This window comes from Schistocerca piceifrons, chromosome 10, assembly GCF_021461385.2.
Source record: "Schistocerca piceifrons isolate TAMUIC-IGC-003096 chromosome 10, iqSchPice1.1, whole genome shotgun sequence".
In the NCBI taxonomy this organism is placed as follows: domain Eukaryota; kingdom Metazoa; phylum Arthropoda; class Insecta; order Orthoptera; family Acrididae; genus Schistocerca; species Schistocerca piceifrons.
Genome location: NC_060147.1, coordinates 134454591 through 134478099, shown reverse-complemented (window position 1 = coordinate 134478099; position 23509 = coordinate 134454591). Strand labels below are relative to the sequence as shown.

The following is a 23509-nucleotide window of genomic DNA, read 5'->3' as shown; positions in this document are numbered from 1 at the left end:
GTGGACTCCTGACCCATTCAGCGGAACCCGAAACCCCACCACCCTATGGAGCAAGTGGAGGAATCTGCGGTCCACACGGTCGCAGAACCGTCTCAGCCTCTGATTCAGACCCTCCACGCGGCTCTGTGCCAAAGGTCCGCAGTCAGTCCCGTCGACGATGCTGCTGATGGTGAGCTCTGCTTTCATCCCGCTAGCGAGACTGGCAGTCTTCACCAAATCAGATAGCCGCCGGAAGCCAGAGAGGATTTCCTCCGATCCATAGCGACACACATCATTGGTGCCGACATGAGCGACCACCTGCAGATGGGTGTACCCTGTACCCTTCATGGCATCCGGAAGGACCCTTTCCACATCTGGAATGACTCCCCGCCCCCCCCCCCCCCCCCGGTATGCACAAGGAGTGCACATTGGTTTCCTTCTCCTCCCTTGCAGCCATGTTGTGGAGTGGGTGTGTGTGCCCGTAGTCTCACTGGTAATAGCCGGTTAGCAGCAGTTGGTGCTGACACATCTGGGCTCACAAGCCGTCCTACCTGTGCTGCGGCAGCTGTACCGTCTGCCGCTGCTACCCTTACAATACGACCATCACGCCGGGCGTCTGTACTGCATGGACATCCAGAACTTCGTCCGCGTGTATGGGGATGTTGACGCGATCACTGACATTAGCGTCGTTGCACAACTGATGCAGCACGTTGTGTGGCAGTTCTCCGAAAGGACCATCCTGCTATTCGGAATGCCACAATTCGGTCCCTTTCAAACTCACTGACTTGGCTGAAGAAAGGACGAGTTCGTCTCCGCGGCATAGTTGCCTGCTTACCTCACCCATTTGCACCACACTGACCCTTCTCACTGTGAACATTCCCTATTAAAGGTGAAACGCCTGGTTAGATCCGCAGGCCAGAACAGTCACGTGGAAAGGGGCCCGAAATGATCGGCTGTCAGCAACACTCGAACACATATAACTTTACTTAGTTGCCCAAACATTACAGCGCAAATTTCCGAGCTTAACTATGGACTGAATATGTCACACACAATCATATGGCTCAAGGCCACAACCTCTTTAATTTTCAAAACGGCTTGGAGGCCCTACATTTGAAACACAACTACAATCAATTTTCAAAAGGCATAAAGCGCAACGTTTTATCCTTAAATAATATTTCGAATGAGGCTGAAGGTCCAAACAATCTAAGACTTGACAAGTAAGAAATTTTAATTTTAAAACGGCTGAAGGGCCATTATTTAAAACGCAACTAAAAGCATACAAATTCAAACCATCGGCTACGAGCCATTAAAATACACAATGAAACACCAATAAGAAAAGGCAGTACAGCCAGTGGCGCTCAGAAGCTTCAGGGGGTCGGTCTGCACTTGAAATATTAACGTTCGCTTGTGGGAGATATGTACTCGGTCTAACTGTATCCGATCGGCCGGCAACCCAACCAAGAGACAGGCAACGGACCCACCGACAAGACGACTTGCTTTCCACCCGACCAGTGCACAATGAACTCCAAAGCCAAAACGTAAAAGGCGCAGCCGCCCACAACCAAGCACACATAAGCTGTCAAAACTGCACACACGTGTTGGACAGCGACAGCACGGTGAGGAAAGGACACTGCCTGAATTTTACGTCAGCGGCCAGGGCAGGTAACCGGAACGATAACGCCCACAAGGCAGAAAATTCCGCTGATGAACTTGGACTTCAAATGACCGAAATACGGTTAAACTCTACTGGATGGTGGCCAAGCCTTTGCCAACTCGAACACTCGCTGTTGCTCATGGGAATACCCCCCAATAGCGAACCATGAAAAGTAACGGCACAACGTGAACAGACTGGCTTCGGTAATTAAATCACCACTCAACTTTGATGTCCTGGGTCGGTGAGCCACGAACCTCGTAGCAATCGGAACAGCTCCCACACACTCCGACACTGCGTAGAGACCGCCAGCGGTCCCAGTCAACTGCGCCGCGCGGAAATTTCCTGGCTAATCCACAGCAACCGACGAACTCACTGCCAGTAGGCTGACAACATTTAAAACAAGTTGCCAGTGGAAATGACACTAACTACACACACTGTTTGACAATCACTTGCATGAAAACTTGAACGACACTAAGCAGTGGCTGTGCAATCACGAAGAGAAATCGGGAGTCGATACACACACACAGCCAACCCATAACCGATCTGCGACTCAAATCACGTCGTCTGGTAATGTGTGGGAGCAACGGTCGGGCGAGCCATGGACATGCGGGCCTCACTGCTGCTCCATCTGACTGAACTAGTGCTGCGTCCAACTCCCCAACAGGGAGGTTGGAACTGCACTCCTGGCACGTTCCAACTCACTCCATGACAGACGACCACCGGGAAGTAATAGCAGTCCAGCAAAGATAACACGTGACGGCTATATCGATAGGCGCTGCTGCTGCCTCTCATGGGCATACCATGCAGTAACTCAGTGATAACAGAAAGTGAAACTAGCATAACGAGGTGGCAGCATGCAAAAAAAAGGATGTAAAATAAGAGATGGCACGAGTGTGAGCCACGCACTGCACAGATGGCGATCTGGCAGCTATTCCACTACGCTACTGGTGGACGACGTTGAAACCATTATCAGTACATTTACTGTCCCTGAAACCATTATCAGTACATTTACTATCTCTGAAACCATTATCAGTACATTTACTATCCCCGAAACCATTATCAGTACATTTACTATCTCTGAAACCATTATCAGAACATTTACTATCCCCAAAACCATTATCAGTACATTTACTATCCCTGAAACCATTATCAGTACATTTAATATCCCCGAAACCATTATCAGCACATTTACTATCCCCAAAACCATTACCAGTACATTTACTATCCCCGAAACCATTATCAGTACATTTACTATCTCTGAAACCATTATCAGTACATTTATTATCCCCAAAACCATTATCAGTACATTTACTATCCCTGAAACCATTATCAGTACATTTACTATCCCTGAAACCATTATCAGTACATTTACTATCTCTGAAACCATTATCAGTGCATTTACCATCCCCGAAACCATTAGCACATTTACTATCCCCAAAACCATTATCAGTACATTTACTGTCCCCAAAACCGTTATCAGTACAATTACTGTTCCTGAAACCATTATCAGTACATTTACTATCCCTGAAACCATTATCAGCACATTTACTATACCGAAAACCATTATCAGTACATTTACTATCTCTGAAACCATTGTCAGTACGTTTACTGTCCCCGAAACCATTATCAGTACATTTACTATTCCCGAAACCATTATCAGTACATTTACTATCCTCAAAACCATTATCATTACATTTACTATCCCTGAAACGATTATCAGTACATTTACTATCCCTGAAACCATTATCAGTGCATTTACCATCCCCGAAACCATTATCAGCACATTTACTATCCCCAAAACCATTATCAGTACATTTACTATCCCCGAACCCATTATCAGTACATTTACTATCTCTGAAACCATTATCAGTACATTTACTATCCCCAAAACCATTATCAGTACATTTACTATCCCTGAAACCAATATCAGTACATTTAATATCCCCGAAACCATTATCAGCACATTTACTATCCCCAAAACCATTATCAGTACATTTACTATCCCCGAAACCATTATCAGTACATTTACTATCTCTGAAACCATTATCAGTACATTTACTATCCCCAAAACCATTATCAGTACATTTACTATCCCTGAAACCATTATCAGTACATTTACTATCTCTGAAACCGTTATCAGTGCATTTACCATCCCTGAAACCATTAGCACATTTACTATCCCCAAAACCATTATCAGTACATTTACTGTCCCCAAAACCATTATCAGTACATTTACTGTTCCTGAAACCATGATCAGTACATTTACTATCCCCGAAACCATTATCAGCACATTTACTATCCCGAAAACCATTATCAGTACATTTACTATCTCTGAAACCATTGTCAGTACGTTTACTGTCCCCGAAACCATTATCAGTACATTTACTATTCCCGAAACCATTATCAGTACATTTACTATCCCCAAAACCATTATCATTACATTTACTATCCCTGAAACGATTATCAGTACATTTACTATCCCTGAAACCATTATCAGTGCATTTACCATCCCTGAAACCATTATGAGCACATTTACTATCCCCAAAACCATTATCAGTACATTTACTATCCCCGAAACCACTATCAGTACATTTACTATCTCTGAAACCATTATCAGTACATTTACTATCCCCAAAACCATTATCAGTTCATTTACTATCCCTGAAACCATTATCAGTACATTTAATATCCCCGAAACCATTATCAGCACATTTACTATCCCCAAAACCATTATCAGTACATTTACTATCCCCAAAACCATTATCAGTACATTTACTATCTCTGAAACCATTATCAGTACATTTACTATCCCCAAAACCATTATTAGCACATTTACTATCCCCGAAACCATTATCAGTACATTTACCATCCCCAAAACCGTTATCAGTACATTTACTATCCCCAAAACCATTATCAGTACACTAACTATCCCAAAAACGATTATCAGTACATTTAATATCTCCCAGGTGGTATATGCCGTCGTTTTCAGACGTACTAATATTTTTCCAGCAGTCTACTTACACTGTAAAGTGCATCGAAGAGGGTACTTCCGTCTTACCGTTCACATTCTGTATGAATATGTGGGGAGCATGATCGCTTATAAATGCCTCCTTGCGTGCTGTAACTAGTTGCGCTTCTTCAGCTTCTCGTAGCGTGCTTCATGGCTAAATATTTCATAGCTGGATGGTCGGACGTTAGTATCCGATGGACACAATACTTCAGCAAGTGATCACGTTGCCATCGTCGAGCTGATGAAGTTACCACTTTAGGGTCTGTGTGGTGCTTTTTTTGCCCTTCATCCGTCCCCCATCCCTCTGATTTGCCAGTCTGTCCAAAGTCCACACCCAGCATCTCCTCCCTTATTTCTCCTGATGTCTCGTTGACCTATTCTAGATTCATATCCCAGATTCACGCATGTTGGTAGCACCTATCCTGTTCCTCCACCTCGCCTCAATATCAGTTCGTTGTGGGAGCCAAACTGACTGTGGGTCCTGAGACCTTGCGAAAGGGTGTGGCCATTCTTTAATGACTCAGTCCCAGAAGTGGCACGTCTCTGTCCGAAAATCAGTATGGCCGTAATCCATTCTACATAATTTTGATAGGTAGTGTTTCGCGACTACTGACTTGTTAGGCTCATACACTTTGGTATGTCCTTGACGCCCTTGGAAATACTCTTCGACAGCATGCACTGTCTGACCTTTACGTCCTGCCTCATTGGCAAGATATCCAATACACTGTAGTCTGAGGTCATCTCTGACACTACCAAGCAGTGCTCGTGGTTTCGATTTTCTTCACGATCCCTGTAGAGTAAAATGTAGGAGGTTGCATCAAATGCCTAGGTACCTCATTTGATACTGGCTCTTGAAATTTTGTACGCAGTCTTTCGCGAAATAATTGCGACCTAAGGTCAAGTGTCTGCCATTTCTGGTCTCTCAGAATCTCGGTGAATCTCACCTATAGGTCGGACAGACCTGTGACCATTCGTGTTCCCCTTATTTGTACATATTCAATATCCCCTGTTAGTCCTACCTGGTGTGGCACCCACACAACTGATCAATATTCCAAGTTGGGTCAGATGGGTGTTTCGTATTCAGTCTTCTTCGCAGGCAGATTTCATTTTCCCGCTATCCTGCTAATGAACCAAAATCTGTTTTACATGATCCTGTGTCTGTGTAATCATCCCATTTTAAAATCCAACATTTATTACATCTAGATGTTTATATGAGTCTGCTGGTTCCAAATGCGACTCACTGATATTGTACTCACAGGAAACCTTTTGAATTATGTGAAACGCAAAATTTTACATTTTTGAACATTTGAAGCAAGTTTCCAGTTATTGTTCAACATCTTACTATAATCTATGTGAATATTTGTACAGCTTTTCCAAATAATACCTCACAACTACATAATCTGAAATTAGTCTGATGTTCCTGTTATGTCGTCTGCCAGTTATGTATTTCGTGGCGCATGCTGGTGGTTTGTTTGTAGTGTCGTCTCCTTCACTCTGTGCTCGTCATTTGTACCTGAGAGCCCTTTTCTCTCGCAACAAACACCGTGGCAGACTGCACTTTAATCACCCTTACAGTTTTGAACCACTCGATTTGATACGTGGGGATAGAGAACTGACACTGACAGAACGCATGAGAGGTGTAGTAAACACCCAACTGTCATAGGCAAGTCGACAAACGAGGAAGAGACATCTCGGCAACATGACCAGTTTAATTCGAACTCCACTGCTTCCATGAGGAGTGGATGACAACGAGTGGAACTCTAGGTATGTCAGTAGCCACATCTGGTCAGTTAGGACTCTCAGTCCTTGTGCACTGTACATATGCTTGGAGCCTGCTCCCCTGTGGCCCCTTGCAGCCACTGGCTGGCTGTCTACACTAGTAACTGTTGGCAACAGAGGCCGCAGTATACTGGCTTCAGCAATGGGTGGGTCTTCATACATACCTGGATAATGACGACATCAACGTCGCTCTCCATCGACACAGTTTGACAGTTTCTAGTCTAGGCCATCAGCAGAAAGTAATCCTCTTGAAAATATCATAATCTTCGACCATGGACTGTTTGCAAAATAGCTGAGAATCTGCTGCACTCTAGCCTCAATAGAAGTCTGGTCTGTACACTCTCTCTTCATTCTCTATACAGTTAAATGAATCAGTACAGTTCCTCATAGACACTGATTGACAGTGTCCACACCCTATCAGTGGTAAAAGGTGCTACTAGAAAATAGGTAAGAATCAGGGGTGGGCTAGCCTCAACAGTGGGTAAGTCACTCCATCTGTGGGACTACCTTTTCACTCATTGTGCAGTTAAAAGTAACATGGCAATTCTGTGATTTCCTGTGGGTAGTTTTCATTCCTGGCCAGTGATCGAAAGTGAACTGTTTTGAAGGACTGACCCTTCAGACAAAGATTGTATGTGGACTGTCTGAGAACCTGGTGAATTATGGTTGCAGCGTTTGGTATGGACAGCCGGTGGTGCTCTCTCTTCACGCAGTATGGTTCCTTGTGAGCCCTGGTCAATGTTCTCCACCCATGGGCAGTGGTACAGAGTGTTCCCATTCTTTAACAGACTAAATTTTTGGGGAGCATTTTTGGAGATGGTTTTTGATGCTGTTGGTAGATACTCTCAGACTCCCTGCAAAATGACAGAAAAGTGTTTGAATGTCTCATTGGTCTTGAGCTGCTAGATACAGTGTGGTGCAAATTGGGGCCCCTCTGACAATGCAAAAAAAAAAAAAAAACCTTGGTAGCATTACCGATAGACACTTAAATGATCAGACACACTTCCAAACTTTGCCACTGCTTCTGAACTGTGTTGACACTGGGCTACCCGTCTCGTTTAGTGGTGTTATGCATCAGTGATTCAGGCTTGACGACTTGTGTCTCGGTCTGACAGGTGGAGACCGACTGGAAGCTGGACGAGCAGTTTGTGGTGGTGTACGTGCAGCCTGGCCTCTCGTCTGACTCCTCCAGCTCTTCACAGGCACTCACCGCCCCTGCGGGCAGCCCGTCTGAGGTGATGGCCCGCTTCGACGACATCGCCTACTACAAGGGTAAGTCACTGTGGTGCAGTGCTTCCGATTCGTTATCACACAGCTGTAAGTATGCCTGTTTTGCAGTGCTGTGTATCTGTAGACGTAGATTTACATACCTGTTTTTTCGGCATTTGGTTGTTTCGGATACAAAGTTTTTCCAATACGTTGTTCAACAGCTGTCTTCAATTTCAAGCCGTATTTTCCCACAAATGAATGCCAATTTCGTGTATGACTCCAGTCAATTGCGAAATCAATTATAGCTTTTGCATCGAACTGTTGAACTCGTTGTCTAAACTCTTCTTCTGTAAATGGTCGATCTCTTGCTTCCTTTAGCAGATTATCGTATCCTACGTCGTGCTCTTTAGCAATGGCATCTGGTCCACTGCGCGGTGCGTCTATATTTATAGGATTTCCCGGTCCTACGTAATCACTGCCAGGTAAAGTATATCCTTTGTTCTGTACACGTTCAACTACTTTTTTAACGCCGTAAGCAGCACCTGCGGCGGCAGCAGTTGTCGCTCCAGCCGCTATCGCTATCTGCCCGGAACTTGTAACACCAGCTGTGCTAATTGCGGCCCCGTCCGTGACACTCTCAGATAACAAGGGCACTGTTTCGCTAGCAGTTTCTATATCCGAACTCTGGTGACCGCGGCCACGATTTCGTGGTCTATTTGGGCGGCGCTGTCGCACGCCAAGATTACTTTCTTCTGGCCTTGGTTCTGGCACCCGCTCAAATTCAACTGTTTGGCCACTCGTATCCAAATCGTCGAATGTTGGATTATCTCCATACCGTATACGAATAGCAGCATCCTCTCTTTGAACTGTTCGAATATCATTATTGCTACGTGAACGATTAACATTTGTTAATGGAATTCTTTCCGCCATTTCAATGTCTTCCTCAGGTCCCGGATATAAAACATCTCCGTCGTATCGTATAGAGCCATGGTTGCCCGTGCTTAAATACTGATTTACCCAAGACATTTTGCTGACTACACTAAATAAATTATTACCACCTTTTATATACATTACGTTATCAAACAGCACGTGTCGGGCAACCTTTTTCTGGCGTGGGTGCTTGCTCAGATAATTGTCCTAAAAGGACAAATTATCTCGCCGGGACAGTGACGCCGCCATCACGACCTTGGGACCCCGGGGGGCCCCATTTTTTTATCAGTGGCTGACCCTCGAATCATGAAACGACGCAGTCATGTTTTCGATTCATGGGACTCGTAGTTGGCGATGCCATTGGGTCAACGTGGGAACACATGGAGTTCGTTTGCAACAGAGCGACATTTCTCAAAAATGTGGACTGAATCATTTGTGCCTGCACCAGCATCGTTCTCAGTCGTCAGCTCTGCCAGACACCGCCGCCTGTACTGCTTAATGGAGTGGACAATTCTGACCTCCACATGCTGCAATGAGGCGTGGACATCGGACACCTTGTCACCCACCCTTCATCGACCTCCACAGATCCTCACTGTGGCACCACGTGAACAGCTGACCAGCTTCTCAGCTTGTGAGATGCTCGTTCCCAGGCATGACAATATGGCCTTCGTCACAGTCGTCTTTGTCAGTGGATTTCCCCATCTGCGGTGTTGGTGGAATAAATGCTCATTTATCTGTGATCCGCTTATGTACACAGTCCTTTCAGCTGAAGGTGACCACTGACCAACGCCTATGTTCGATATCAAAATGCAATAGCCAATACAGATGCAGGTGTCATTAGCAACAGTGTATACAGTGTGTTTCCGTAAGAGTGTCCAAAAATTTAACAGGACATAGAGGATGCTCCACAGAATAATTTGAGGTTGGGAACCTGGGGTCAGAGAAGCCAGATTCAGGAGACAAAAGGAATAAAATCACCTTACTGTGTACTCTTTCACACAGTTAACTGCAAATACCACCACGGACACCATGGACATACCATTTGCACTGTATCTTACAAAATGTGCTGGAACTTACAGCAGTCAACGTCAGTGCAAGTATGACACTGGTGAACAAGGTTCTGAAGCACTCTGGTGTGCCAAATAGCATCACAGGCAGATACTATTCTGTCAACTAATGCCATTTCTATATCCACAGGGGTCTCGTACACAAGTGACTTAAGATATCCCCACAGGAAATAATGAAGGGGATTCAGGTCAGGTGACCTCGCAGGCCACGACATACGATCTCCCCTTCCAATCCAGCGACCAAGAAAGGTTGTGGACATTTACCCTGAAGAGAGGCAGTATACCGTCATCGTGTATCCATATCCTCTCACGAAGAGTCAAGCGTATGTTCTCCAACAATTCAGGTAGAACTGTTTGCACAAATCTCAAGTACAGGTGGCCTTCCAGATGGCCAGGTAGAAAGGTAGAAGATGTGGCCCTATCAGATTGTCACCTACAACTCCAGCCCAGATATTCACAGCAAAACGTACTTGATATTGTGATTCTAATACGGCTTGAGGGTTCTTCTCATCCCACGCATGGCTATTCCTGTTGTTCGAAATACTTATGGGTAAGTGAAGTAGAGAAAACCTTGCATCATGGCTTCCTAGTAATCAGACTCGTCCTCCTTGTTTCCTTGCAGGAAATAAAAAGTGTACAAGCAAATAAACAGCAGAGTACTTTTAAATTTGTACCTACGTTAGTTGTAAAGGAGCTGAAAAACAACAATGCAAGACAAAGCAGTAGAGAAGTTTACTTCTGTATCTGCTTAAGCTGCCTTCTCTGACCCCAGGTTCCCTCTGTCAAATTCTTCAGTGGAGAATTTTCTACGTCCTGTTACATTTATGCTCGCTCTTACGGAAAGACCCTGTGTAAAGCGTGTCGGGGGGACATGGAAAACAATGCAGTCGTTGTCCAAATTCGGAAATAGAGTGACTTATCTGCCGTACAAAACCGCATGCGCACGAAGGGTGGAAACATTCCCGAAACCGCTAAGCTTATAGACTGTTCGCATCCTGCTGTGGCTAAAGGATCAGTGCACGGCAAAATGGCAGTATTCAAAACCGTCACTGAAGCAGTTGGGGTGCACCGAGGGCTGTACATCACAGGGGTGAAAGGCGGCTGTGGACGTGTGTACGGGCGAACAGACGTGCAACTTTATAAAATACATCACATTTACGCCAGTAACTGTAACATTTCTTTATTTCAGGATTGCAATTTCGGCCTTAGGCTATTATCAAGTGAAGCTGAAAATACAGAATGTTTTTAAACTATTTAATAAAATCGTTGTGTTTCTTCATATTCTGCCGATTACACAGGATAATAATGAAATTGTGTGAGCATGTTACTTACATGTTATGGCTATTAGGCCATGTCAATCTAAAATGAGCTGACACATTTATAAGTCTTTTTTTACGTTATTGTGATTTCATTCCCCTGTCCCATATGGGCAGGGGAGGGCTGTCAGCGGCACAATCCGCCGCTGACACGACAACTAAAACAAGAATAAAATGATACATACATTTTCTCCCATTATTCTGTTTTACAAATGGGAGAAAATGGAGGTAAAAAATAGACTAACACGGAGACGTTCATGGAGGACAGTTAAAAAAGTCACCATAAAGTTAAAAAAACACAGTTGGCGAGTCTTAAAACACAAAGGAGACACTGAATGCACATGCACAGGTTAAAAGTCGGCCACAGTATTAAAAACACTCCAGAACAACACACATAAAACTCACTTGGAGCACACACAGTGAAGTATAAAACTGCCGGGTGGGACCTGCTGAGGGAGGTCGGAGAAGATGAAAAAGGAGGGGAGAGCAAGGGGCAGCAGGGGAAGCGGCGGGATGAAGAGAGTAGGGGCATCAGCGGGTACACAAAGAGGCAGGAGACACTTGGGGTGGGAGATGAAGAGGGAAGACAATGCAGGAGGGAGTGCAGAGACACTGAAAGGAGGCACAAGAGATGGAGGGGGAGTAGGATGGGGAAGCCGCTCAGGAGGAGGGAAGGGGAGGAGAGGGAGCCCTGAGGAGGAGGCAGGAAGAGGGGGTCAGAGTTGGTAGGAAGGGTAGATGTCATGGCGAAGCTCATCATCCGGGAGGGGTAGACGGTGGAAGGTGCGTTGGGAAAGGAGATGGAGGGTGTGGAGATGGAGAGAGGGACACAGCGGTACACATTTATGTGTCTTTTTTTTTCCTTTATTGAGTTTCGATTCCCCCTAAAGGGGGCAGGCTGGCAGCAGCTTATTACGCCGCTCTTCAGCCTACAGAATTTGTTTTAAAAAGATGAAGATAATAAAAAAATAACAGTTGGCCATAAAATCGCTGGCTTAAAGGTAAAATGGCAGAAAATTCTGGAGCTTAAAACATAAAACACAGGGTTGATGATGCTAATAAAATACACAGGAAGCAGAAGAATAATAGACAGACAATTACAAAACATGGCGACAGTCTGGGTTCTGTTCGCAAGAGATATAAAATGCACACCCAGCGACAGCATGACGTCTGTTCACAACACTGTGGAAAGATGCACAACACTGAACACTCACTGAAACACGGCACTAAAAAGTTGGCACAAATATGACATACCACACCCGAGAGCAGGTGGGGGGAAACTGGTCAGATGACGGGAAAAAAAGGGGGGGAAGGAGAGGAAGTGAAGGGGGAGGGGGGAAAGGAGCCAATGTAGGATGAGGATCCAGAAGAGGGGTGGGGGGTGCTAAGCAGACGTACCAGGGAGTGGGGAAGGCAGAGGAGGGGAGTACAAAAGGAATCGGGGGGGGGGGGGGAGAGAAAGGAGATAGGGAGAGGGTAGGCGGGGAGAAAACACAGGATGGAAGGGGGGAGGAAGAGGGACCCCAGGGAGAGGACAGAGGAAAGGAGGGGGGTGAGGATCAGAGTTGATAGGAGGGATAAATGGAGGGAGAGAGGGCACCATCCAGGAGGGGGAGTTGGTGGAAGCCACCTTGGGAAAGGAGATGTAGGGTGTAGAGATGGAGGGTAGGGGGGATACAACAGTGAAGACGTGGCAGGGGGTGGGGATGGGAGAGGAAAGGGGCAACCAGGGGGTGACGGGGTTCAAGGTGGCGGGAGGTGTAGAGGATGCGAATATGTTCGAGGAAGAGGAGCAGATGGGGGAAAGGAATGAAATTATAGAGGATCTGCATGGGGGACGGGAGGCGTATACGGAAGGCGAGGCGGAGTGCATGACGCTCAGGGATCTGGAGGGACTTATAGAATATGGGGGGAGGGGGCAGATATCCAGGCAGGACTGGCATAACAGAGGATGGGACGGATTAAGGATTTGTAGGTGTGGAGGATGGTAGAGGGGTGCAACCATCATGTCCGTCCAGAGAGGAGTTTGAGGAGTCAGAGGCGGTTGTGGGCTTTGGGTTGGATGGAGCGGAGATGAGGGATCCAGGTGAGGTGATGGTCAATGGTGAGGCCAAGGTAGGTGAGGGTGGGCGTGTTTATGTTTCGTTGTCATTACTATTAAATACATTGGTGATGCTGTTAAATAGCACACATATCCATATGTCATACAACTACATAGCCTTAGACATGTTGGTTGGCCCATCACTAGTCATATATGCACTAAATTTCAGCTGCAGATTTCTGTTTACATGCTACTGGTAGCCGTTTTGGCGCGTAATGCGATGACAGATGTTGTTTTGCTCTGTGTGGAGCGCCACTGCCGTCCAGCGACGGTACTAGGAAGCATGGAGTGTGCCCTCGTTGTGCCACTATAATATCTTACGTAACCCATTTTTAATACATCGTACATAACATACATGGAGATTGATCACCGTTTTACTCACATAAAGGCTATACATCGTTATATATACATGTAGGTATTCTTATGTTGCCCACTCATTACAGTTAAATTTGTGTAGGTTATTTATTTTGTCGTGGTTTACTGTATTAATTTAGAATAACCAGAATCACAGGGGCGGTCACACACTTTCCAAATCAGCGGGACGCTCCCATAGGGCCACCCTCATTCAATTAAAATACAGCTGGCGTGACATTTCGCCAACTTTACATAAATAACAAGCACACGAATGGAGAGGTCTTCTGAAATAAGAGTGATTTCAGGTGTGCTGCAGGGGAGTGTCGTAGGACCGTTGCTATTCACAATACACATAAATGACCTTGTGGATGACATCGGAAGCTCACTGAGGCTTTTTGCGGATGATTCTCTGGTATATAGAGAGGTTGTAACAATGGAAAATTGTACTGAAATGCAGGAGGATCTGCAGCGAATTGACGGATGAGTGCAGGGAATGGCAGTTGAATCTCAATGTAGACAAGCGTAATGTTCTGCGAATACATAGAAAGAAATATCCATTATCATTTAGCTACAATATAGCAGGTCAGCAACTGGAAACAGTTAATTCCATAAATTATCTGGGAGTACGCATTAGGAGTGATTTAAAATGGAACGATCGTATAAAGTTGATCGTCGGTAAAGTCGATGCCAGACTGAGATTCATTGGAAGAATCTTAAGGAAATGCAATCCGAAAACAAAGGAAGTAGGTTACAGTAGGCTTGTTCGCCCACTGCTTGAATACTGCTCAGCAGTGTGGGATCCGTACCAGATAGGGTTGATAGAAGAGAGAGAGAAGATCCAACGGAGAGCAGCGCGCTTCATTACAGGATCATTTAGTAATCGCGAAGGCGTTACGGAGATGATAGATAAACTCCAGTGGAAGACTCTGCAGGAGAGACGCTCAGTAGCTCGGTATGGGCTTTTGTTGAAGTTTCGAGAACAAACTTTCACCAAGGGTTAAGCAGTATATTGCTCCCTTCTACGTATATCTCGCGACGAGACCATGAGGATAATATCAGAGAGTTTAGAGCCCACACAGAGGCATACCGACAATCCTTCTTTCCACGAACAATACGAGACTCAAATAGAAGGGAGAACCGACAGAGGTACTCAAGGTACCCTCCGCCACACACCGTCAGGTGGCTTGCGGAGTATGGATGTAGATGTAGATGTAGACGAACTGATCGTCGACATGGCATACTGCAATGATACGACAGTGTACTAAGTACTTTCAGTGTCAATTGTATAAAATAACGAAATCCGTTTACGCGCCAAAACGGCTACCAGTAGCATGTAAACAGTAATCTGCCGCTGAAATTTAGTGCATATATGACTAGTGATGGGCCAACCAACATGTCTAAGGCTATGTAGTTGTATGACATACGGATATGGGTGCTAGCACTATTTAACAGCGTCACCAATGTATTTAATGGTTATGACAACGACATATAAATGTGTCAGCTCATTTTAGGTTGACCTGGCCTAATAGCCATAACCTGTAAGTATCATGCTCACGCAGTTGCATTTTTATCCTGTGTAATCGGTAGAATTCCGAGATACACAACGATTTTGTTAAATAGTTTAAAAACATTATGTATTTTTCAGCTTCACTTGATAATGGCCTAAGGCCCAAATTTCAATCGTGAAATAAAAAAAATATAATGTCTTTTATAAAGTTCTGCATGACTGTGAATCCCAGGTATAAAAACACGTGCAACTGTTGACAGTCTTGATGAACTAAGGGGCTACCAACAGTATCTCCTCGAAGGTCATTCAACGAACACTGCTGCATCAGGGCCTCTACAAAAAAATGGTTCAAATGGCTCTGAGCACTATGGGACTTAACATCTATGGTCATGAGTCCCCTAGAACTTAGAACTACTTAAACCTAACTAACCTAAGGACAGCACACGACACCGAGCCATCACGAGGCAGAGAAAATCCCTGACCCCGCCGGGAATCGAACCCGGGAACCCGGGCATGGGAAGCGAGAACGCTACCGCACGACCACGAGATGGGGGCAGGGCCTCTACAGTGGGTGCCTGGTTCGTGCACTGCTGGTCAATGGCGACAGAAGCTCGAATTAGGAAACCAATGCCGCAGCTGGAGGCGCTTTGACTGGCGACAGGCAGCCTTTTCAGAAGAATCACGTTTTATGCTCCACGGGTCAGACGGCCGTTGGCGTGTACAGCCCTGAAACAATAGTCACACGGATTGGGGCTGGGGGAGAGAGGTTCTTGGTCTGGGGAATGTCTTCGTGGGATTCCCTCGGTCATCTAGACACTCTGAAACGCACAATGGATCTATGCTTGGGGACCATGTTCACCTCTAAGTGCTACTTGTTTCATCCTCTGTGTGACGGCATCAACCAGTACGACACTGCGACGTGTCACACAGCTCGTAGTGAACACGCCTGGTTGAAAGAGGACCTGGATGAGTTTATCTGTTCCCTGTCCACCAAACTCCCCGATTCAAACAAAGTGGACAATCTGTGGGACCACCTCGCCAGGGGTGTTTGCACCACGGGTCGTCCTCCGAGAAACATGGTGCAGCTGGAGTTGGGATGGCTGCACATGCCTCCCAGTGCCTACCAGAACCTCACTGACTTTCTTACTGCTCGTCTGTACTGCATAGGTGGTTATTCAGGATTCTGACAGGTGGTCGCATTAAACTGACTATACCACGTGCCTCCGCTATCACTTTACATCCCCGCAACAGACAAATGTGGCGATGGGCAGGGAAGCAACGTTTCGTTTCTAGAATGAAATTTAATCTGCCAGGAAGTTTCAATGTTTCGTTTGTCGGAGTACTTACTTGTGTTATTAAATTTTATGTGTTATGTGAACTGAACTTCGAATGTGCAGCATGCATACTTATGGAAAAACAAAATATGTTAATATTCTGTAATGTTTACCATTGGACATAATCACAATATACACTAGGGCTCATAAATTAAGGAAAATTGCAGAATGTGGTGCCACACAACGTGGCGCTACACAAAACTGGCGCTAATAGCATAGTCACATAGGGAACACACACGACACAGATCTGTAAGTCCACGGCATTGGTGATAAGTTCAGAAAACCGTAGCAAACACACGTGCTACAGAATGCCACTGTTTCCTGCGCACGTACCCTGACATCAATATGGGATATGATCACCATTCACACCTACACAGGCCGCATAACGGGTTGGCATACTCTGGATCAGGTGGTCGAGCAGTGCGTGTCAGAGCTCCTGAAGTGTCGTAAGGGTTTGTAGACGTGCAGCGATACGTCGACCGAGAGCATCCCAGGCGTGCTCGATGGGGTTTAGGTCTGGAGAACGGGCAGCCCACTCCATTCGCGTGATATCTTTTGTTTCAAGGTACTCCTCCACGATGGCAGCTCGGTGGGGCCGTGCGTTATCATCCATCAGGAGGAAGGTGGGACCCACTGCACCCCTGAAAAGGCGGATATACTGGTGCAGAATGACGTTCCGATACACCTGACCTATTACAGTTCCTCTGTCAAAGACATGTAGGGGTGTACGTGCACCAAACATGATCCCACCCCAAGCCATCAAACCACGACCTCCATACGGGTCCGTTTCAAGGACATTAAGGGGACGGTATCTGGTTCCTGGTTCACGCCAGATGAAAATCCGGCCAGAATCACTGTTCAGACTCTACCTGGACTCGTCCGTGAACATAACGTGGGACCACTGTTCCAATGACCATGCACTTTATGGGCTCTCCTGTGACCAGGCGTCAGTGGAATGCACCTTTCAGGTCTCTGGGCGAATGGACCATGTCTGTTCAGTCGTCTGTAGACTGTGTGTCTGGAGACAACTGTTCCAGTGGTTGCAGTAAGGTCCTGAGCAAGCCTACCTGCAGTACTCCGTGGCCGTCTGCGGGCACTGATGGTGAGATATCGGTCTTCTTGTGGTGTTGCGCTCTGTGGACATCCCGTACTGTAGCGCCTGGACACGTTTCCTGTCTGCTGGAATCGTTGCTATAATCTTGAGATCACACTTTGTGGCACACGGAGGGCCCGTGCTACGACCTGCTGTGTTTGACCAGCCTCCAGTCGCCCTAGTATTCTACCCCTCATAACGTCATCAGTATATGTTCTTTGAGCCATTTTCAACACACAGTCACTATTAGCACGTCTGAAAACGCCTGCACACTTACTCGCTGCAAGGTACTCTGACATGCACCGACACACCTCTGCGTATGTGGACTGCTGCCAGCGCCACCGTGCGACGACCGCAGGTCAAATGCACCGCATGGTCATACTCCGAGGAGATTTAAACCCGCAAACCGCCCACCAGATCATTGTTTCACCATGTATCAGCATTATCCTTAATTTATGAGCATGAGTTTTCAAATGGCTCTGAGCACTATGGGACTCAACATCTTAGGTCATAAGTCCCCTAGAACTTAGAGCTACTTAAACCTAACTAACCTAAGGACATCACACACACCCATGTCCGAGGCAGGATTCGAACCTGCGACCGTAGCAGTCCCGCGGTTCCGGACTGCAGCGCCAGAACCACTAGACCACCGCGGCCGGCCATGAGCATGAGTGTATAAAGCGCTGAGTGAACTATAGACTATGTACGTGAGTGACTAACTACAAACAAACCTGTCCAACGGATAAACATCGATTCTGATCGACTTTGAATATGTTGCAGTGCAGAGCAAAATTAGACACATACACATCTTTTATACATGCTCATACTACCGTTAAAGGTGCGAAACAATCATTTAGAAACCAGTTTGCCTGGCGCATAAAATCTACATCTACATCTACATTTATACTCCGCAAGCCACCCAACGGTGTGTGGCGGAGGGTACTTTACGTGCCACTGTCGTTACCTCCCTTTCCTGTTCCAGTCGCGTATGGTTCGCGGGAAGAACGACTGTCTGAAAGCCTCCGTGCGCGCTCTAATCTCTCTAATTTTACATTCGTGATCTCCTCGGGAGGTATAAGTAGGGGGAAGCAATATATTCGATACCTCATCCAGAAACGCACCCTCTTGAAACCTGGCGAGCAAGGTACACCGCGATGCAGAGCGCCTCTCTTGCAGAGTCTGCCACTTGAGTTTGCTAAACGTCTCCGTAACGCTATCACGGTTAACAAATAACCCTGTGACGAAACGCGCCGCTCTTCTTTGGATCTTCTCTATCTCCTCCGTCAACCCGATCTGGTACGGATCCCACACTGATGAGCAATACTCAAGCATAGGTCGAACGAGTGTTTTGTAAGCCACCTCCTTTGTTGATGGACTACATTTTCTAAGGACACTCCCAATGAATCTCAACCTGGTACCCGCTTTACCAACAATTAATTCTATACGATCCTTCCACTTCAAATCGTTCCACACGCATACTCCCAGATATTTTACAGAAGTAACTGCTACCCGTGTTTGTTCCGCTATCATATAATCATACAATAAAGGATCCTTCTTTCTATGTATTCGCAATATATTACATTTGTCTATGTTAAGGGTCAGTTGCCACTCCCTGCACCAAGTGCCTATCCGCTGCAGATCTTCCTGCATTTCGCTACAATTTTCTCATGCTGCAACTTCTCTGTATACTACAGCATCATCCGCGAAAAGCAGCAGGGGGCTTCCGACACTATCTACTAGGTCATTTATATATATTGTGAAAAGCAATGGTCCCATAACACTCCCCTGTGGCACGCCAGAGGTTACTTTAACGTCTGTAGACGTCTCTCCATTGATAACAACATGCTGTGTTCTGTTTGCTAAAAACACTTCAATCCAGCCACACAGCTGGTCTGATATTCCGTAGGCTCTTACTTTGTTTATCAGGCGACAGTGCGGAACTGTATCGAACGCCTTCCGGAAGTCATGAAAAATATCATCTACCTGGGAGCCTGTATCTAATATTTTCTGGGTCTCATGAACAAATAAAGCGAGTTGGGTCTCACACGATCGCTGTTTCCGGAATCCATGTTGATTCCTACATAGTAGATTCTGGGTTTCCTAAAACGACATGATACTCGAGCAAAAAACATGTTCTAAAATTCTACAACAGATCGACGTCAGAGATATAGGTCTATAGTTTTGCGCATCTGCTCGACGACCCTTCTTGAAGACTGAGACTACCTGTGCCCTTTTCCAATCATTTGGAACCTCCCGTTCCTCTAGAGACTTGAGGTACACGGCTGTTAGAAGGGGGGCAAGTTCTTTCGCGTACTCTGTGTAGAATCGAATTAGTATCCCGTCAGGTCCAGTGGACTTTCCTCTGTTGAGTGATTCCAGTTGCTTTTCTATTCCTTGGACACTTATTTCGATGTCAGCCATTTTTTCGTTTGTGCGAGGATTTAGAGAAGGAACTGCAGTGCGGTCTTCCTCTGTGAAACAGCTTTGGAAGAAGGTGTTTAGTATTTCAGCTTTACGCGTGTCATCCTCTGTTTCAATGCCATCATCATCCCGGAGTGTCTGGATATGGTTTCGAGCCACTTACTGATTTAACGTAAGACCAGAACTTCCTAGGATTTTCTGTCAAGTCGGTACAGTGCACTGAGCATTTCTTCCCCATTATTGTACAGATTTAAAATAATGTTACATCACTAATGTACAAACTACTTCAAATATAACGTAACAAAATCTTAGAAGGTTATAGGTTGAAAACAAAAAATAGACAAAATGTAAGAGGAAAACAAAAATATAACACAAGTAATTTTTTGTTGCTGTTGTTGTGGTCTTCAGTCCTAAGACTGATTTGATGCAGCTCTCCATGCTACTCTATCCTGTGCAAGCTTCCAGTATCTACTGCAACCTACATCCTCCTGAATCTGCTTAGTGTATTCATCTCTTGGTCTCCCTCTACGATTTTTACCCTCCACGCTGCCCTCTAATACTAAATTGGTGATCCCTTGATGATTCAGAACGTGCCCTACCAACCGATCCCTTCTTCTTGTCAAGTTGTGCCAAGAACTTCTCTCCAATTCTATTCAATACCTCCTCATTAGTTATGTGATCTACCCATCTAATCTTCAGTATTCTTCTGTAAAACCACATTTCGAAAGCTTCTATTCTCTTCTTGTCCAAACTATTTATCGTCCATTTTTCACTTCCGTACATGGCTACACTTCATACAAATACTTTCAGAAACGACTTCCTGACACTTAATTCTATACTCTATGTTAACAAACTTCTGTTCTTCATACACGCTCTCCTTGCCATTGCCAGTCTACGTTTTACATCCTCTCTACTTCGGCCATCATACGTTATTCTGCTCCCAAAATAGCAGAACTCCTTTACTACTTCAAGTGTCTCATTTCCTAATCTAATCCCCTCAGCATCACCCGACTTAATTCGACTACATTCCATTATCCTCATTTTGCTTTTGTTGGTGTTCATCTTATATCCTCCTTTCAAGACACTATCCATTCCGTTCAACCGCTCTTCCAAGTCCTTTGCTGTCTCTGACAGCATTACAATGTCATCGGCGAACCTCAAAGTTTTATTTCTTCTCCATGGATTTTGATACCTATTCCGAATTTTTCTTTTGTTTCCTTTACTGCTTGCTCAATATACAGATTGACTAACATCGGAGACAGGCTACAACCCTGTCTCACTCCCTTCCCAACCACTGCTTCCCTTTCATGACCCTCGGCTCTTATAACTGCCATCTGGTTTGTGTACAAATTGTAAATAGCCTTTCGTTCCCTGTATTTGACCCCTGCCACCTTCAGAATTTGAAAGAGAGTATTCCAGTCAACATTGTCAAAAGCTTTCTCTAAGTCTACAAATGCTAGAAACGCAGGTATGTCTTTCCTTAATCTTTCTTATAAGATAAGTCGTAGGGTCAGTATTGTCTCACGTGTTCCAATATTTCTACGGAATCCAAACATCTTCCGCGAGATCGGCTTCTACTACTTTTTCCATTCGTCTGTAAAGACTTCGTGTTAGTATTTTGCAGCTGAGACTTATTATACTGATAGTTCGGTAATTTTCACATCTGTCAACACCTGCTTTCTTTGGGATTGGAATTATTATATTCTTCTTGAAGTCTGAGGGTATTTCGCCTGTCTCATACATCTTGCTCACCAGATGAGAGATTTTTGTCAGGACTGGCTCTCCCATGGCCATCAGTAGTTCTAATGGAATGGTGCCTACTCCCGAGGCCTTGTTTCGACTCAGGTCTTTCAGTGCTCTGTCAAACTCTTCACGCAGTATCATATCTCCAATTTCATCTTCTTCTACATCCTCTTCCATTTCCATAATATTGTCCTCAAATGCATCACCCTTGTATAGACCCTCTATATACTCCTTCCACCTTTCTGATTTCCCTTATTAGCTTAGGACTCGGTTTCCATCTGAGCTCTTGATATTCATACAAGTTGTTCTCTTTTCTCCAAAGGTCTCTTTAGTTTTCCTGTAGGCAGTATCTATCTTACCCCTAGTGAGATAAGCCTCTACAACCTTACATTTGTCCTCTAGCCATCCCTGCTTAGCCATTTTGCACTTCCTGTCGATCTCATTTTTGAGACGTTTGTATTCCTTTTCGCTTGTTTCATTTTCTGCATTTTTGTATTTTGTCCTTTCATCAATTAAATTCAATATTTCTTCTTTTATCCAAAGATTTCTACTAGCCCTCGTCTTTTTACCTACTTGATCCTCTGCTGCCTTCACTACTTCATCCCTCAAAGCTACCCATTCTTCTTCTACTGTATAACTTTCCCCCATTCCTGTCAATTGTTCCCTTATGCTCTCCCTGAAACTCTGTACAATCTCTGGTTCTTTCAGTTTATCCAGGTCCCATCTCCTTAAATTCCCACCTTTTTGTAGTTTCTTCAGTTTTAATCTACAGGTCATAACCAATAGATTGTGGTCAGAGTCCACATCTGTCCCTGGAAATGTCTTACAATTTAAAACCTGGTTCCTAAAGCTCTGTTTTACCATTATATAATCTATCTGAAACCTGTCAGTATCTCCTGGCTTCTTCCATATATACAGCCTTCTTTTATGATTCTTGAACCAAGTGTTAGCTATGATCAAGTTATGCTCTGTGCAAAATTCTACCAGGCGGCTTCCTCTTTCACTTCTTAGCCCCAAACCACATTCACCTACTACGTTTCCTTCTCTCCCTTTTCCTACTACCGAATTCCAGTCACCCATGGCTATTAAATTTTCGTCATCCTTCCCTATCTGAATAATTTCTTTTATTTCATCATATATTTCATCAATTTCTTCGTCATCTGCAGAGGTAGTTGGCATATAAACTTGTACTACTGTAGTGGGCGTGGGCTTCAAAAGTCTTGTTCCTCTTGCCACCGAACTTCACTATTTCCAACTATATCTAACTTTAACCTATCCATTTCCCTTCTTAAATTTTCTAACCTACCTGCCCGATTAAGGGATCTGACATTCCACGCTCCGATCCGTAGAACACCAGTTTTCTTTCTCCTGATAACGACGTCCTCCTGAGTAGTCCCCGCCCGGAGATCCGAATGGGGGACTATTTTACCTCCGGAATGTTTTTCCCAAGAAGACGCCATCATCATACAATCTTAATCATGCCCTCGGGAAAATTTACGGCTGTAGTTTGCCCTTGCTTTCAGCCGTTAAGTAATTTTTATATTTCCCAAAATTAATATATACAAGTTACGGCACTTACATTCGGACAAATTTTAGTTTGAATATCCCGCCATATCGTAGTTCCGCCGAAGGACGCGAGTGGAGAAGGCATAGGCACCTTGTAAACAGTCAGAACCTCAAAATGGCAGAGAGGTTACGGACAAGTGTGGAGTACAACCGCAGAGCCGCGATTATCGATGGCCTTCGCGCTGTTGAGTTAATTCGATTCTTTGTGTACCAGACGTCAACTGTTTACGATATTGTGGCCAAGTGTAATGCCTCGGAAGAGTCTGCGGTTGGCCTTCTCGGTGTTGTGTGATGTCATGCCACCACATTTCTTTGAAGAGGATCAAACTAAGAAGTTTTCCTGGAAGCTTTGATGAATGCCGTTAAACCGTGGATGGTAACTACGGCCTCGGGGAGACAACGACGGCGCACCGGCTCATACGAGCCACTTAGTCCAAAACTGGCTC

General features: G+C 45.2%; 1 protein-coding gene across 1 annotated transcript in view; it reads left to right on the top strand.

Annotated features, from left to right (window-relative positions):
• LOC124718769 (aminopeptidase N-like) overlaps window positions 1-23509 on the top strand; it is a 152655-nt gene that overhangs the window by 50887 nt on the left and 78259 nt on the right. The window contains exon 8 of the mRNA XM_047244382.1: window positions 7538-7694. Coding sequence (XP_047100338.1) covers window positions 7538-7694 — 157 coding nt within the window. The remainder of the gene's footprint in view (window positions 1-7537; window positions 7695-23509) is intronic.